The following is an 18313-nucleotide window of genomic DNA, read 5'->3' on the forward strand; positions in this document are numbered from 1 at the left end:
TTGCCTGAACTGACATATTGACTTCCTCTTTTGAAAATGAAGACAAAATAGTGTCTACTTTCGAGGTATGAGGATTAAAGGTTGTTAAGCATTCAAGTTTTTCCACTAAGAATATTTTCTGATCCTCTACTCCAGGCACCTCACCTTAAGGACTGGGGTTTGAGCAGGGGACAGAATCACTGCTGGTATAGAGCTTACATTTCTCACCAGGACAGATATACAGTAAACAAATATATATGTGTTTATACAAGATGGTAATTAGTACTGTGGGAAAAATAATTCAGGACGAAGAGCATCACAGTATTGAGAGGCGTGTTGCCATGGTCTGTCAGGTAGCTAGGGAAGAACTCACTGATAAGGTGGTGTTTGAGCAGGGAGTAAGCCTTAAGGACATGTGGAAGAAGGTATTCGCTTCTCTGCTGTTCAACCAGCAGTGTAAGCCACTAGTTACCTCCAGTATCCACTTCCCTCTTTCTTTACTGATAGAACCCCTGGATTTTACCTAGGCACATAATAATTAAAAATACAGATTAGTCTTGGTAACATTAGTTACAGCTGGATGTGGCCATGTACTTGACTGATGTGGGACATTTCCAGACTGTGCCCTTAACAAAAGGGATATGCCTTCTCTTTTCTCCCATCTCACTAGTCAGGATGGAGACCCCAGAAGAATTAATAGTGAATCCTCTGAAGATAAGGATTGCTTTGGAGAAGGCAGAACAACTAAAACACTGCATGTTAGCCTTGAGCAGTTATGTGAGAGAGATCATGTTTAAGCCATTTTGAGTCTTTATTACAGAATATCCTGATAAGCAGAATCTTAGTCCCTGCGATATCCTGCCCCTTGTATTACACAGAGCTTACCCCCTGGGACTCAGAATATGACATTTTGTACTTCTGTGATTATGTCCCACTTTATGGCACAATTGACTGTGAATATTATCTGAGTAGGTCTGACTTAAGCCATTTAAACTCTGGAGTGTTCCTTGGCTGGCTGCAAAAGAGGACATAAGAAACATGAGACAGATTTGAGCATGGTTTCTGGCTTGAAGATTGAGGGACATGGGGCAAGGACAGCAGGTGACCATGAGTGTTGCATATGCACATAGCCAAGAAGGGAAAAGTGACCTCAGACTGCAAGGACTACAACCCTCCAATGAAAACAAAGATTGGAACTGGATTTTTTTCTCTCTCTCAGTGCTTCCAGATAAGAATTCCAGTCAACACTCTGATTTCTGTAGTCTGTGTTATTACTGACTGCAAAGAACCCAGCCAAATCATGGACATCTGATCTACAGAACAATTCTACTCATGTTGTCAGGCTGCTTAGTTTGTAATAATGTGTCACACAGAAACTTGTATATTAGTTAGACTCCTCCAGGGGTCCAGTCATAAGCTCAGAAGCCCCCAGTCTGTTGTCTACACGCAACCAGGAAAGCCAGCATGTAATTCAGTTCAAGTCCAAGAGATGAGAATCGAGGATTCCAGTGTCTGTGGGCAGGAGAAGATGGATGTCTGCACTAAAAAAGATAAATTCATCCTTTCTCTGCCTTTTTGTACTATTCTGGTAGCAAGTTAATGAAAGCAACAGCTTTCTTTTAGGGAAGAGCATATTTAGGAGTCTGGTTTTGGACATTTTAAGTTTTAAAATTTTAGCCTAGCCCAGTGACACACTCCTGCAATCCCAGCACTGAGAAGGCTGAGACAGGAGGATCACAGCAAGTGTGAGGCCAGCCTGGGCTACATAGTGAGTTTAAGGCCAGCCTGAACTATGCAACAACAGATCATTAAAAAAAAAAAAAAAAAGTTTAAAAGTTCGAGACAATTTTCAGCTATCCAAACAGTTACATAAAAGGCAGTTTGATGTACAAATCTGGATTTCAGAGTGCATGTAGGGCTGGATTTTTTTTCTTACCTCTTCTCCCTTTCTCTTCATCCAGAACAAGCCATTCTTTTTACATCCCATTTTGGGACTTCTGCAGGACTCTTCCCAAAGACCCATAGTAGCAGTCAGGGATGGGTCCGGCCCCTTCAGGTCCCACCCAGCACGCCCTCCCCCATTCCCATCCCACCTGCCCCGCGGCTCCAAGCCCAGTTCCTTAACCGTTCTAACAGCTGGAGCCCTGGAGCTTCTGGCCTTGGCTTAGGATCTGCTTCCCTCGGTTCCCCAGTACCGGTGTTCCCCTTCTCCCCCGAAGGCGGCTACCACGGAGCGCCTCCTCCGCTTTCCTCTTTCAGCCCATTCCTTTGCCCTTTCTCCTTCTAGGTTCCACCGGCGCCCTGACTGCTCGTTTGTCACGCCCATTCTTTGGCTTTCTGTTCTCATGGGCTTCTCAGCCTGTGGGTGAAGACGTCGGGGACAAGCGCTTTGCCGCCTCCCTCCGGTGAAAATTGGTTCCTCCCCTTCAGGTGCTTGTCAGCCTGCACTTTGAAGCTTCTCCCCTACCGAGGTTCTCTGGGTGAAACCTTGTGGGCACACCTGTTTTCCTCATCAGGCGATCACTTCTGTGCCAGCTTCTGACTAGGGGGAGCCCGCCTGGGACCCGAGACTAAGTGCACCCACTTCTCCAGCAGGTGCTGTCCCATGAAACGTCGTCGTCGTCAGCGGAGCTGGCTGTGTTCCCTCCCCTTGCCTCCTATCCCCCGTAGGCCAGGTGAGGGGGGCTGGGAAGTGGGCAGGAACTCCTTCCTGGGCAGGGAGGCTCCACCTCTGGTCTGGGCCTGCTTCCCAGTCTTTGGGGAAGCAGCACTGGGGAAAGGCACTCTGCTTGTCTGCTTGTGCAGCTCCACCTGTTTCCTGGTTCGGGGTCCTTTCCCTTTCCCCCAAACTCATGGACTCTGCCATGAGCCTGAGGACTCTTTTCCTGCCTGTCTCCTGCACTGGACCATGCAGGTGAAGTCCCAAAGCAGAGATCCTGGAACTGGCATTTAGAACCTGAACTGTGGGCAAGATCACTTCGACAGCAGTTGAATGTCCAACTTCTCTCGCCCCTGGGAGAGAAGAGGGCAGGTTTGTCTCTTGATGCAGTGTCATCAGATACCCTTGAATCTTGGCACTCTGCTTGTAGCCTGGACAGCACAGGGCAGTCTGGGACCTACCAGACAAAACAGAGGAAATTCCTGATGGCAGCGACTGACTTGGAGCAGCCTACAGTGCTTAAGCTACTGCTAGCTGAGCTCCAAACTCTATTCTCGGCTGTGCTGCAGGACCACAGCCCTGCAGCTTGGCGCTACCTGCATGCAGTGCTGGGTCTCCTGCCTCCATATCGTGAGTTGCTAGTCGGTCACCTCGATTTGCTGCCCTTCCTGGAGCAGCTGTACTGCTGGGCACCCTGGGTCCAAACCCAACTCCAGCTGGACCTGCTAAGTGCCATAGACCACGCCTTTCCCCCAGACAGCTCTTTGTTATGCAGTGCGTCCCATGTTGACTGCCACCCCCAGAAGAAGAGGTTTCATCGAAGCCCACCATGCCCAGCCTGTCCTTTTGTGCTGGCCCAGTGGGGTGGGCAGCAAGTAAGGCAGGAATTGGCCACATGGCTGCGACCATTGACATTGCCTGAGCTACAGCACTGCCTGGGCATTGTCGGCGCTGAGGTGGCCCTAGAAGAGACCCAATGGCTAGATGGTCTCAGTCTCCTACCATTGGCACTGGCTACAGACATCCCTGTACAGTATAAAAGCAGTGACACTGACAACGTAGAAGAGGAGCCCATCAGAAGCAAAGAAGCTACGTGAGTGATCCAGTCTGGGGCTTTGAACAGAGGGGGGGAAAAAGTCAGGTTAGAGTGTCTCTAGGGTCACCTGATGCCCACAGCCAGCTCACTTTTGATCTTAAGGATTAGCTTCACCCCAAGCTGAGCTGACAGGATGCTCAATAAGCCTAGTGTCTTAGTGTTAATCCCCATAGGGAAATGCAGAAATCCAAGTCAAACGTCAACTCTCAGGAAAGCAAAAAACGGCTTGCCTTGCCAGTTTCCAGACTTCTTTCTTAGACTAGTGCGGGAAGCCTCCATCATTCTTTTTCTCATTCATTCATAACTGAGCTTCACCTCTAGGCCTGTCTTATGCTATGTCTTAGATGCTTGATATCTTGGATCCTTGGAATACTAAGGAGTACCTGCCACCACAGGTCTATCTAAGCTCCAAGGCCCAGTACAGTAAGCACTACTGGATGGGATTTCATCCTGCCCTTCTCGAGATTTTCATTCTGCCTTCCCAGTGTTGGCTTTCTTACCCCTGGAGTAAATATTCTCCCTAAATTCTGGGTATTTGAGCTCTTTAGGATTTCAGAATGCCTACAGAGACTTCCTATTTTTGAAAGTTCTTTAATTTTATTCTTTGGAGTTCTCCTTGTCCTCTGGCTTGAGTCTCTAGGTGTTCTGTAGTTTGTCTGTGAAACACTTGTTGTATTGGGGAAAGGTTAGTTTCACCTTTAATCAAGCTTGGCTTCCATGGGTTTTTCTCTTAAGTTTATGGTGGGGTCAAGTTTTTCCTGAAGTCTCAAAGCTCTGATGGTGAAAGAGCTACTGGAAGATGGCCAGCGCCAACAATTTGTGCCGTCAGCAGCCTCAAAAAAATTTGCCTTTTTCCAAGAGCCTGAGTACAAGTGCTCCCCACACACACACACCTTAACTGAAATGACAATGAGATGTTGGGAAGGGGTCAAGGTCTTCTCCCTCTCTTTGAACCCTGCAGTAAACCTCTGAGGTCTAAGCTAATAAAGCTTAATTTACATTAAGTTTTCCAGGGCTAGCTTCCCAGGCATTCATTGAATAAGACCTGCTAAATGCTGCGATACAAGACAAGGGCAGATTCAAGCCATTCCCATGGAGGCTTACAATTTAGTGATATTCTTTTTTCTTTCTTTTGTTGCACCAAAGATCCAATTCACAACCTCGCACTCACTAGGCAGCTGCTTTTGCCTCTGAGCTAAATCACCAGCCCCTGACTTACAATTTAGTTAAGAAGATAGATACAGACACCTTAACACAAACAAAATATAATTACAAATTGTAGTCTTCTAATACAAAAGAACACCATCCATCTCTGATTGCTCTTCTGGGGAGGAAGGGATGGAGGGAAGGAGAGAGAGGAGGTAACGGGAGAGCACATCAGAGGAATTGGATTAGTTTAGCAAAAATATCTTGCAGGTTAAGAGACAGTGCTCAGCACTATTCAGTGCTATTAAAGCAAGTAAGAATCTGAAAATTATAGCATTTAGTGACGAGGAAAAGGTTGGTACCAGCAATTTTAGTGGAGTTCGTGGGAGGAAATTAGATTACGAGTGAGTATCTCATTTTACTATTCTTTCATGTTCTTTCAAGAAGTTGACTTGAAAGGAAAAGCAAGTAGGTGTCTTGTTTACTTTTCTCTCATTGCTGGAACAAAATGCCCAACATCCAGAATGAAGGAAGGAAAGGTTTTTTTAGGTGTTTGTGGATGTTTAAGTCCATAATTGGCTGGCTGCAAGGCAGGGTGACAAGACACAGGGGCAACACTTCAAAGCGCAGCCAGAAGAAAAGGCGGAAGAGTAAGCCTCTTTTCCTCCCTTATATTGTATGCAGGCCTCCCCCTACCCCCCAGGGTAGATGCACTAACAAAATCTCTGTGTTTTCCTCTTGCACAGAATGAGAATATTTACAAAGTAAGGATCCTGGGTCTCGGCTCAATCTCTTAAAATTCTAAACTCAAGTTGATACAATATATCAACCATAATAGTAGGAGAACAGCTTGAAATAATTTTGGTGTCTGGGTAGGATTCTTTTTAAAAGTACATGTTTTTAACCCTTAAAACAGTCCCAGAGAAATAAATACATATCTAATAAATATTTGTAGATTAAATTAACAGGCTAAAGTAAACAGAAAATTTTAAATACATCATAGAAAAGGGCCAAGGTTGCCAGAGCACAGAGATGCTAGCCTCGCAAAGAACGAAAGACACCTTTCCTTTCATATTGAGAGACACAGATAAGGATGAGGCCAGGCAACTGAAGTTGAGTTAGTTTCTGGCTGACAACCACAGTTTGGGGCTTGGCAGGGCCAGGCATAGGGTTACGGTACACAGTTTGAGTGAAATGAAAGAGGTGACTGCTTGAGAACTTGTACTAAAATATCATCAAAACAAGATGAGCCTATAATCGGGCCAGGGATTTAGCTCATTGGCATTAGTGCCTGCTTCGCAAATGAGAGGTCATGAGTTCAATCCCTAGGACCAAAAAAAAAGAGCCTATAATAAAGACTGGACATTAGAGATCTATAAGGAACCAGTATTCTTGGTTCTGTGAGCTTCTGAATCTACTATATCGTGTGAGGCTTTACCTGCTTAGGAAATGAATAATAGCATTTAAGATGTCCTGACCCAATATCACAATCATAAACCATATTGTTAATATGATCTCTAGAACACAGTTGGATTGTAATGCCTGGGTGACTTATTCTGTTGATCAAAGTTTGGATCAACTAATGATGTTAATATATTTTAGGGCTAAGTTAAATCATTCTTAGGTTCTTATTGTTGTTTTGGTTTGTTTTGTGCTATGAGATCCCCCCAACCAAAATTATTAGTGAGTTCTTAGAGAATTTTTTAAACAATTTTGTTGACCAATAAAGTAAAGAACAAGAAGATAACACCAGTGAGGAGGCTAAGAAGATGAGAAGGCTTCAGGGGGTTGAAGGATGCATCACCAAACTGAGGCTGAAAATGAAAAGGCTTTGAAACTAGAATTTAAGTGATGATGACAGGGAATGGCAAGGATGATGATAGAAGCAAGAGTAATTAATTTGTGATAGGATTAGATTATGCAGGGTTAGGAGCTAGATACAGTAGAAGAAAAGATAGGAGATCAGATCTAGAAGGTTTGGAAGGTTAACAGGGGAAATCCAGGACAGTGAACTTACAGGATGAACAGCTCAAAAAATAAATAGTATGTGTACATAGTATTGTGTAATACTGACTTCACATTAATCACAGTCAACTTGGAGTGGATACTCATTTGTGGGAAAGGGAAAAGTTGTTCATGCCCCATGTGAGTATAGTTATCTGTGTTGCAGGACAGATCCAGTTTTTCTCAGTATGTCTTCAAGCACAGGTAGTAGGTCAGCCCTGCCCCTCCCCTCCAACACCTGATCTGGCTCCTCCCCTCAGGCCAGCAGAGGCAAGACCCACGTCTAGGCCCCTGACCTCTTCTCTGCCTTTTCTCTCCTGATCTTTTGTATATACAGGATTCAGTTTGACTATAAAGTTTCTGAAGAGAGGCCCTTCCAAAAGCGAAGTAGTAGTTCCTCACCTGAAGTGTTCTTCTCTGGTAGCCAGCCATTGAACGTTCTGAATACAGACAAATACCTGAAGAAGATCTACTTCTTCTACCTGAATGTGGCTCCCAGTCGGTACTTCAGGTATGAGCCTGTGTCCAGACCTCTTCTCTGCTTCCCACTCCCAGGTCTCCTCCTGTGCAACCTTCCTCCTTCTCTCTCTTCCCGTGCCCGTTCCTCTCCTCCCCTGTTCTTTGTCTCCTGGTTCCCTCCTTCACTTCTCCTCAGCCTCCTCCTCTCTACAGTCCACCTGCTTTTTCCTACCCTTTTCTCTCATAGCCTTGTGTCTTAGTACCCTTTTCTCAGCTTCTGCTCTTTCTACTGTATTCTTTTCTAGGATGAAAGAAACCTTTGATCATAGCCTCAGAAGCAAATTTAATGATAAATCTTCCCTCTTCTGTGCACAAATCAGTTACCTAAATCTTTACAGTATCTGGGAAACTTTATTTTTCCAAAGGCATCCTGTTTCTTAGACTGAATCAAATTCTGCTTTCTTTTAACTTCTACTTCCTGGTCCTAATTTTATCTCTGGGGCTATAAAAACAAGCCTCCTCCTTCCACATGATTTGAGGCATAACTTTTTCTCCATTAGATCCAAATCATACTTATTTTAAAAAATGTTTAAATTTTAAAACTTTTTATCTGTCTATTTATTTTATGGTATGGGAATTCAACTCAGAGTCTACATGTGTAAATATGTACTCTACCACTGAGCTACACTGAGCTATATCCCCAGCTGAATTTTTAAAATTTTGTCACATAAGAATTATACATATGGGGTACAATGTGATGTGTGCAGTGTGTAATGGTCAAATCAGAATAAGGACATATCTATCACCTCAGGCACAATTAGAATATTGGAAATGTTTGATTAACTGTTGTTGAGTCTGTAGCTGCAGTGACAGAGTTGGGGCCCCCATTATTGTCCCAGATATAACAGCTCTACCTGAAAGAATACTGGATCTCTGTGTTCAAGAACTGGCCCTTCTTCGATGGCCGTACCTGCACCTTGAAGCGGGTGATGGCTGAGACTGGTTTCCTCCACTGACCTGCTAAGAACAAGCCTGATTTGCGCAGCTCACCTTCTGCTTCATGGAGCTAGAAGGCTGGAGCAACTAGGGCAGCCCCATAGAGGAGCATAAAAAGCCTTCATCTGGTTTTGTGGCCTTTCTGCTAAGAAGCAGTTTAACGAATTAACTCTCAGGGAATTTTTGAAACTGGACAAAGAGAAGGCTATGAACAAAATTGCAAAGGAAACCAATATCAAGCAGAAAGAGTTTGAAGAAAGTACAAAGAAAGTCAGCTGCTGCCTTGGAGTAAGCCCTTTGCTGTGGTCACTGACCCTGGAGTGACAGGTCATGTCCAGGGATCGTTCTCCAGGGTCTCCAACCTTTCTGTCCCTTAGGAAAGGAGAACACCAAAATTTTGAAACAAAATATTTACACTGATTGTCATTTTTTCTTGGAAGTAGCACCAGTGGCTTTTTGGCGACAGTGGCTACATCTTTTTCTTTAGTAGCTTTAAGTCCTGGAACTTAGCAGACAAGCAGTGGGTGAGGAAGAAGGCAGTGTCCCTCGGACTAGAGCTGATTGTGGGAAGGAGGGCTAAACACCTGTGCAAGGGGTTTCTGGTCTTCACATCTCCAATACTCTATAAACCAGTCAGTGTGCACTGGGCTGCCAATAATTCTCCTGCATTTTATATGTGCGTTCTGAGAGAGGGCAATGGAATACATTAATTTTTTGGAATAAATTAATTTTTTAAAATTGTTGTTAATCATAGTTTTCCCGCTGTGCTGTACAGCGTCAGAAGTGACTCGTCCTGTCTGGCTGTACCTCTGTGCCAATTAATCACCCTCTCTCCATCCATCCTTTTCCCACCCCTCTCAGGCTCTGATAACCACCTTTATTTTATTTTTATTTTTTTGTCTTTTTGAGACAGGGTCTTGCTATGCAGTTCAGGCTGGTCTTGAGCTCACTTTGTAACCCAGGCCAGTCTCAAATTTGCAACAATCCTCCTGCCTCAGGCATCCGACTGCTGAGATTACAGGCAAGCACCACCACGCCTAGCTGATAACCACATTTAAAATGGACATTTTTTACACATTTCAGCATGTCTGAAATTGTAATGCATCTTACATATTGATGGAATATCACTGGAAGCATTTTTTTCGTCACAGTATTTCATAAAATAATGCCGTAGCTTATAATTGATGGTATCTTAAACATCATGGGATGTGAAATACCTGTGTCTGGAGACTGAATTTTTTGGAAAAGAACAGTGCAGTTTTCTTTTTTTTCATCTTATCTTTGGCTTTCATTCCTTTTTAATGATATTTGTTCAGAGCCAGGAATATAGCTCAGTGGCACAGTGCTTGCCTGGCAAATGTGAAGTCATGAGTTTGATTCCCAGTACAAATAATAATAATAATAGTAATAATATTTGTTGCATCATTTTAGTTTGAAAATCATTCTGCTCTCTTTTCTGTCTTCCTATTTTCTTCTGCCTTCCTTCCTTTTTAATTTCCTCCAGCCCTCTTTTCTAGAAATCTGCACAAGTTTCTACTGAGATGTTTTTTTTTAAAGGCCCTATGACCTGGTGGTGGTGCCACCAAAAAGGGTGAATCCTGAGCACTACGTCTTCTCTCCCTTTGGGATCCTGCATGTACATCCTGTGGAGGGCAGTGAGGTTATGACGCTGGGTGCCTGGCACCACCAGACTGTTCTCTGGCAACAGCTGCAGCTCATTCCATTCTTTAAATACTGCCTTGTACGCAAGGCCTTCACCTGGTAGGTAATGATGCAGATGGATTTGGGGGAAATGGACCACAGAAGCAGCATATTGTCATTGGCCTCTATTCTATAGTTGGAGGAAGACCATGAAGTGGCAGGGGCTGTGTCGGCTCCGGACTTTCCTAGGGAATCACCTGCTCCTGGCTGTGCCCCACTTTGGAGCTGGGCTTCTCCATATTAACAGGTAAGGTTTTAATAGAACTTCAGTGGATTGTTAAAAATTATTTTCATAAATTGTAGTATATCATTGTAGAAACATTGCAAAACAGAAAAACATTTAATCCCACCACCCTTAAATAACCATCATGAACATTTTGTTATTACATATCCTTTTAGTCTTTTTTCCTATTACATATAGAAAATGTGAACATATGTTGCATATTGTTATGTAGTTTGGTTTTTTTCTCTGAGTCATCTTTTATTTTTGAGACAGGGCCTCCCAGTGTGTAGTTCAAGCTGGCCTTGAACTCACTGTGTAAACCAGGCTGGCCTCAGTTTGTGGTGATCCTCCCAGCTCAGCCTGGATTATAGACAGGCGCCACCATGCGTGGCTGAATCATATATTCTGAGCATAGCCCCATGTAATCACATGTCCTTCTACATAATCTTGCTTCAGATATTATGCAATTATTTAAGGATCAGTTATTTAAGTCTCTAACTCAGATGTCTGAATCCCAAGTCTTCTCTTTGTTCTTATGCTATTGTGTGTATTCTTTTGGGGGAGAAATGGGGGAGGGGAAGGTTGCTTACTTTTAGAATTTCCTTGCCTTCTCTTCATGATGCTTCAGCTATTCCCAGGTTTGGATTCCATGATAGGATTTTCAAACTCCAATGTTTATGGCGCCTAAGTGGGAGGTATGCAGTGGTTAGATGTAAGAAATGCAGTGGTTAGATTTAAGACATGAGGGCTAAAGGAGACCTCCAGTCTAGAGATTAAATAGGGCAGGCATTTCCTGGCTACAACTAATTGTTGGCATTGGGGAATATAGGTCCAGTGTGATTAGCCAACTTATTTTTCAGGATTTCCTGGAAGTCTACATTTTGGGGTAAAATTCTTAATTTTAACTGTTGGCTCAGATTTTAATTAAAACAGTGTGCTGACTAACTCTTAGTGGCACTCACTGGAAAACTTTTCAGTCTGAATTTGACCACTGGTATAAGTTTGCAGTCTCTGCCCTAAGCAGATTTCATCCTCCAGTCTTGTCTAGTCATCATGGGATAATCAAAAGCATAAGAGCTGGAGAGGGCAGACAGATCTGAAATTAGATTCTGAGCACCAGTGTAGAACTTACTTCTTGAACCTCAGTTTCCTGATCTGAAAGCTAGCCTAAAGATTTCTGCTAGAACAACTGCAATGAAAATTAACTGATATTCCCAGAAGGCAGTAAATAAATGACCCCCCTTATGATCATACTGTCTGCTTATTGGTGGGGTCTTTAATATTTTTAAAGGATATGGAGTTCTTTGAGGGGTGGGAAACAAGGGTTGGCTTTCTTAGAGATGTCAACCTATAGAAAAGTTACATATCAGCATTTTAATCCTAAAATTCTTTAGTGTGTCTATGCGTCTAGGAAATCCAGGTTCCCTATTTCAACAAAGAAGCCTCTTTTTTACTTCTTCTAAGTTGGGCCACTGATGTTATTTAATACTCTGTCCTGTCAGAGAGGTCACTAGGTGTGTTATGCTAGTCAGCTTTCCATTGTTGTGCCAAAATACCTGACAGAAATGAAAGAAAAAATGACTTATTTTGGCTGGTGGTTTCAGTCTGATGGCTTGATTCTGTTGCTTTAAGTCGGCGGCAAGGCAGAACATCGTGGTGGAGCAAAGCTGCTCACATTATGGTGGCAGGAAGAGGGAGAGAGGGGGACTATATCTTCAAAAGCACATCTCAATAACCTGCTGCTCCAAGGTGTGTTCTATGATAATTTCCACCACCACTCAATGCTGTCGGGGTCCTTATGGTCCAGTCATCTCCCACTTCTGAACACGGTTGCACTGTGCCTTCAACACAGTGCTCTCACAGGACCTTTATACTCAAGGTAGGCATCAATACATACCTTGAATCTTTTGTAAATAGTTCCCAGCCAGTAACTTTCTGGGTTTTAACTTTCCCAAAGAACGCTCAAGATAAGCTGCCACTGTCAGTCAGCAAGAATATTACAATCTTCAAGAACATTTGCTCAATCGGGGGCAAGCCTGACTGGGATGAGGTCAAAGGTATCCAAGGAAGGAAGGCTGGGGTGCCAGCTCCAAATAGCTCATTCCTTGATTTCAGGCTTCTGCAGGAGCTACACTCTGTGTCCTGGCTACCCCAGGAGCCGGATCAGTGCTATGAGCTACTGGATCTGAAGAAGGCTCTATTCAAGGAGAACAGAAAGGCTCTACAGTTGCTCCATCGCTGTGTGAACCTCTGTGCATCCATTATTCATCTGGTAAGAGATTCCAGATTTCTAGATTGCAAATCTTTACTCCACCTGAACACCCTCCCCTTCGTTAAGCTTCTCCTGGGATCTCGTGTGACCTGGACCCTGCAGTTGGATCGTGCCTATTGTCCTGCCCAGCAACAGCAGTCTCTACACTGACATAAGTGGATCATTAACAGATGAACAGAGACTAGGACTCAAACTTTCCCTAAAGGTTGGCCCTGGCCTAGGAGCAGAGAGAAGAAAAATAATGATGCCTATTTTGTTGGTTGATTGTTCTAACATTACGGAACAAGTACATTAGGGACTTTAAGAGTCCTGATTTTCATGGAACTGAGATTATCTGTGAACCTCTCTTGAACCTTTGGCAGGTTATACAGATGCATGCAGTCCAACTTGTGCCTGTTTTGTATCTGAGGGTGTGCTCCCCTGTCGGGGTCTGGGAGGTCCGCTGTGCACTTCCCTCTTTCTGTGGCTTATCATTTACTGTCAGGTGTTTGAACTAATGTTAGGTGGTAGGACCTTTGGAGAGTGATAAGGCCGCCCAGATGGGGCAGTTATAAAGGGGCCAGTTCAGTCTCATTTTGCCACTTTCCTCTTCTGCCTTTCACCACATAAGAACACAGCATTCCTCCTCTCTAGAGGATACAGCAAGAAAGCTTTTACCAGACCTTGGACTTCCTGGCCTCCAGAATTATAAGTTTCTGTTCTTTGTAAATTACTGAGCAGTAGGGGTTCTGTTAAAGCAGCACAAATGGGCTACAATAGCTGGCAATAGAAGTAGGGGAGAGTCTTGTGGTACTGAGCCTTTAGCTGGGGTATCCAAAACTGTCTCCAGGTCAGTAGCACCAGAATTGGGTTAAATAGTGGGACACACAGTTAGTGTTTACAAAAGAACTGCTAGGTGTGTAGGGAAACCCCACATATCCGATGTCAGAAGTGCTGAGTAGGGTGAGAGGAGAAGAAGCACTGCTTCCCCTACCTCTTACATTCTTAAGTATGAGTCAAATATATGTAATGTAGGCATCTCTGCCAAGTGTGGGCTTGCTTTTTCATTATTTTAATGGTGTCTTTGGATGAGCAGAATTTTTTTTGGCGACAGGGTCCACTAAGTAATTCAGCCTGGCCTGGAAGTCACTGTGTAGCCTATGGTGGCCCCAAACTTGTGGAGATCCTCCTGCCTAGTCTCCTGGATTTTCATCTTAAAGTTCATCTTATTTATCTATTTTCATTAGTACCTTTTATTTCTACTGATATTGAGTATTTTGAGCCCAATTTAAAACATCTTTGCCTACCCCAAGGTTATATAGATATTCTCCTATTTTCTTAGGAGTTTTATTACTTTAGGTTTTAGATTTAGGTTTATGATCTATCAAATTAATTTCTATATTTGGTGTGAGGTAAAAGTCAAGGTTTATTTTCCCACTTATTATTATGATTATCTTTTCCCCATTTAATAGTAGCAGTATCTTTTTTTTTGGTACCAGGAATTGAATTCAGGACCTCACTGAGCTATATCCCTGGCCTTCTTTTTAAAGAATAGGATCATATTATCTGTGTGGGTCTATTTCTAGATTTTTTTTTATTTTTTATTTATTTTTTTTTTTTTTGGTACCGGGGATCAAACTCATGATCTTGTGCTTACCAAGCGTGCTTGAACCACTGAGCTAAATCCCCGGCTAGATTCTATATTCTGTCCATTAGTCTATATGTCAATGTCACCATGTCAATTATTACAGCCTATGTATTATAATAAGGTTACATTTGATATAAATACTACTTTTCTGTTCTTCAAGATTACTATGGATGTTTTGAGTTCTTTGAATTTCCACATATAAATATGGAATCAACTAATTTCCACAAGGTGACTTATTTAAATTTTCACTGGTCTTGCTTTGCCTTAGTAGGCTAATTTAGGGAGAAATCATCTCTTGATTTCAGTTTTGTTTTTAGTACCGGAGATGGAACTTGTGATCTTGCACTTGCCAGGCAGGTGCTTATACTGCTGAGCTAAATCCCTGGCTGAGAATTTATCTCTTAATGTTTAGTTAATTTCCTTCGTTTGTTTGTTTTGCGATATCGGGATTGAACTCACGACCTTGTGCTTGCCAGGCAGGTGCTTATGCCACTGAGCTAAATCCCCAGCCCTGTTTAGTTAATTTCCTAACCATGACTCTGATCTCATCATTGATTTTGCTTTCTTTCATTGGTCTTACAAAACTTTTATAGGTTTCCTAGAGAAGTCTTAAGTGTTATGTCACTAGATTTATTATTTGGTATTTAGTGAGGCTTACTGGTATTATACATGGTATTTAAAAAAAATACCATTGTTAGCTGAGCAGATAGTACGCACTTATAATTCTACATTGAGGGGCCAAAGCAAGAGGATCACCTCAAGTTCAAGGCCAGTCTGGGTTACAGAGTAAGTCTGAACTACATAGTGAGACCCTCACTCAAAAAATTATTAAATAAATAAATTTAACTTTTTAGCCGGGGGTGGTAGTATATGCCTGTAATCTAGCACCCACAGAGGCTAAGACAGAAAGATCATAAGTAAGAGGCTAGCCTGGGCAACTCAGCAATTTAGGAAGACCTTGTCTCAAATTTTTAAAAGATGGCCTGGGGATATAGCTTAGTATAAAATTCAATCCCAGTAAAATAGTGATGAAGAAGATGATGATGATGATGATAACAGGAGTAAAAGAGAAGGAAGGGAAAGGAGACGAGGAAGAGGAGAGAGAGGAAAGAGACACTGCTGGTGTGTGTGTGAACAAGGAGGTGAGGGCAGATGAGTCGGTCTCAGCTCCTTGGAATCCACTTGCTCTCCTTTTCTTTCTGCCCTGCACTTATCTGGTTATGGTCAGCATTTATATTTGCAATTCTTTTCATTCATTTGCAAATTTTCAAACATTGAGGCTTGAGGGTAGTGGGAACAGCAGGGAAAGAGAGTGGAAGAGAGCAGTACCAAAAGAGTAGGAGGAAGACATGGAGCTGAAGAGTTAAGGAACAGAGCTGGGAGGTAGTGACAGTTTGTCCTTGGTAATTGCTTGTGGCCAGTGGGAAAATTGAAGGCCTAAATGACCCTTTTTTTTTTTTCTTGAGACCAGATGTTGCTATGCAGCTCAGGCTGGCCTAAAACTCACTATGTAGCCTAGGCTGGCCTCAAACTCTCTGTGCAGCTCAGGTTGGCCTCAAACTTGTGGTAATCCTCCTGCCTCAGCCTTCAGAGTGCTCGGATTGCAGACTGAATGATACTTCTAAAGAACCAAAGTTTCTGGGTATTGCTAAGACGGAATTAAATTCACTGCCTTCCCAGCCTAAATAAACTTCACAAGTTGGAATTGAGTAACAGTGTAATTTCTGGAGGCTTGGAAGTTTTAACAGATCAGTATCTAGATCATACCTATCTGAATATGAGTGGAAACAAAATCTGAGATCTCAGTACAGAAGAAGAAATTTGAAAAGACTGGATTTGTTTAACCATTAAATCACAAACCTGAAGATTCCCAAGAAAGTATTTTTGAGGTACCATAGCAGATCACATATTTAGATGACTATGATAAAGAAGATAGCAAAGCACCAGAGGAGGAGAAAGGAGGAGGAGGAGGAGGGAAATGAAACTGGTTCACCTGAAGGATGTGGAGAAGAGGAAGACGAGGAGGAAGAAGATGATGATGGGGGGAGACGAAGCATGCTGAGAGCTGGGAAAGGGATAATTAGTTGGTTTCTACTTAATGGAAGAAGAAATTCAGGGTAAAGATGACGATGATGACTATGTTAAGAAGAAGAAAAGTGGGAAGAGGAAGAATGTCGTAAGGGGGAGAAGGAGATGATAATGCTGGGTGGAGGGCTGTGAAGTGGGAGCTGTGAATATCAAGGCTGTGCTAGAGGGTGCTTCACCACGTCTGGGCACGTGTCTCTGTAGGACATGCCTTGCTTGAGTCTCAACTTGGCCTCCGAAAGTTGGGTTTGAGTTCATGCATAGCAGAGATACAATCCACAGACAGTTCTAGTTGCAAGCTCTGTGGAGCATCACAAGGAACAGGAGAGCAGTGAGCACAAAGGGTCCATCTGTCAAGCATAGCTTCCTGGTGTCTTCCTTCTGTTCCTCCACAGGACTGGTCCAGAGACTTGGCAACTATCAGCAGCCTTTGTTGACTAAAAATCCTAGATCTGAAAAAAAACTCATGATGCTCTTAACTCTTTATCCCACCCTCAATCGAAAATCTATGCCAATAGTCAGAAACAATTTCTAGAGCATAAAGCAGTACTTTGCTACCCAGCAGGTCACAGCTCCCAGGCCCAGCAATTGGAATCTACATCCTGTGACTGTTGTTAAATCTTACTCATGCCGTCTTTTTCTTGGTTTATTCTGTGCATTTTGATGCTCTCTGTTTACATATGCAGAACTTTTCTATTTGAGTTTTGCCTTAGGGGCTTTCAGTGGACAGCCCTGGACTATCAACATTAATATAACACTTGTGTTCTCCTAATATGTATCCTCCAGTCTGCATCTTCTCTGGTCATTTAAATGTGTCTTGGGCTAATCTCTACTAAAAAAGGCACCCGCCAGGGACATATTGAGGTACCAGACTCTAGGCACTGAGACCAATGGGTAGGTGGTTTACTCTCCATCCCTCTGTCTCCAGGGAGTCCCACTCTTTACACCGACAGGTTCACGAGGACACATACCACATGCAGCAGGGCCTGCAGGAACGAGTACAGAACTGCAACCGGATCCGGGCAGGCCAAGGGTCCCTGTACCTGCTGAAGGTGCAGCGCCAGCAGCTGGAGGAGAAGCTGAAGCAGGCAGAGGCCTGGTTGCTGCAGTTGGGAAAGTTTGCCCGCCTGGTCAACTACATGATTTGCCAGAACCTTGTTACAATCTTGGAAGATGAAATAAGCTCTTTTGTGGCCAACGTCCTGCAAGTGAGGTGGTGGGTGGAGGTCAGAAGGCATCAAGGGTCACATGGGGGTTATGAGTACTAACGGGTCTAACCCTTCCACCTTTGCCTACCCTTCTTTCACAGGCTCAAAGGCAAAAACCTTTTCTTTCATCACGGCTGGTCTGTGGTGATTGTTGCCAGCTCGCTTCTGTGCCCAATATTGAACATATGACTGAGGTTCTATCTGAGGGCCTACATTCCATCAAGACTTCTGCCCTAAAGGTACAGAGTCTAGGCATTCCCAGTTCCTATCTCAGTGCAGCCAGAAGCTCTCAGCCTGGTTTAGATGGCTCACTGTCTCTCCATTTCTTTCCCTTCTCTACATCCTGGTGTAAAGCTAATGCAATCTGTGGACAAGAAGACCTTGAGGGATTCCCTGTATCTTGAAGGTAATTAAGGAGACCGAGGCAGAGGGTAGGAAGGCCAGAAAGAGGGGAAGGGCATAGTAGGTGTGAATGGCAAGAAGTGGTCAAGAGGTCTTGGGTGTCACGGAGCAACCATAACCTGAGCATTGCACATGCGCGTTGGGTGCAAAGAGCAGGAAGGGTTTTTGTTTACTAATTCATGTGCTTACATTTGTGTGTGCGAGGTAAGAGGGGATATAAGGGGTATGAGACACTGTTCCCCCGCTGATACATCCAAAACTCCACCAGGGTTTACTGTGGAAATTGATTGTCATGTTAATTTGTACTTGTTGAGGAGCTCTGCTCACTCAACATTTGTTTTATTTCATGCAGCTGTTTTTCATTTCCTATGGAGTACAGTTCATTAGCATTACTGACCACTTGGTAACTATCAGCAAGCAAACACATTTTCGTTTTTTCTTTATTTAATTAATACA

The 18313-nt window shown here is 43.4% G+C and overlaps 1 protein-coding gene and 2 pseudogenes across 1 annotated transcript in view; all 3 read left to right on the forward strand.

Moving 5' to 3' along the window:
* Nucleotides 1-392: 392 nt before the first annotated feature.
* The window catches only part of Dnhd1 (dynein heavy chain domain 1), a 68524-nt gene continuing 50603 nt past the window's right edge, over nt 393-18313 (forward strand). Inside the window, exons 1-11 of the mRNA XM_063255634.1 lie at nt 393-435; nt 2267-2384; nt 2650-2654; nt 2855-3731; nt 7222-7395; nt 9897-10100; nt 10177-10287; nt 12379-12535; nt 17201-17455; nt 17557-17694; nt 17810-17861. Coding sequence (XP_063111704.1) covers nt 393-435; nt 2267-2384; nt 2650-2654; nt 2855-3731; nt 7222-7395; nt 9897-10100; nt 10177-10287; nt 12379-12535; nt 17201-17455; nt 17557-17694; nt 17810-17861 — 2134 coding nt within the window. The remainder of the gene's footprint in view (nt 436-2266; nt 2385-2649; nt 2655-2854; nt 3732-7221; nt 7396-9896; nt 10101-10176; nt 10288-12378; nt 12536-17200; nt 17456-17556; nt 17695-17809; nt 17862-18313) is intronic.
* Nucleotides 7998-9968, forward strand: LOC134477746 (baculoviral IAP repeat-containing protein 5-like; annotated as a pseudogene).
* LOC134477747 (acidic leucine-rich nuclear phosphoprotein 32 family member E-like) lies at nt 15838-17206 on the forward strand (annotated as a pseudogene).

This window comes from Cavia porcellus, unplaced genomic scaffold (genome assembly GCF_034190915.1).
Source record: "Cavia porcellus strain 051 isolate PalLab524CR breed Dunkin Hartley unplaced genomic scaffold, mCavPor4.1 scaffold_9, whole genome shotgun sequence".
Classification (NCBI taxonomy): Eukaryota; Metazoa; Chordata; class Mammalia; order Rodentia; family Caviidae; genus Cavia; species Cavia porcellus.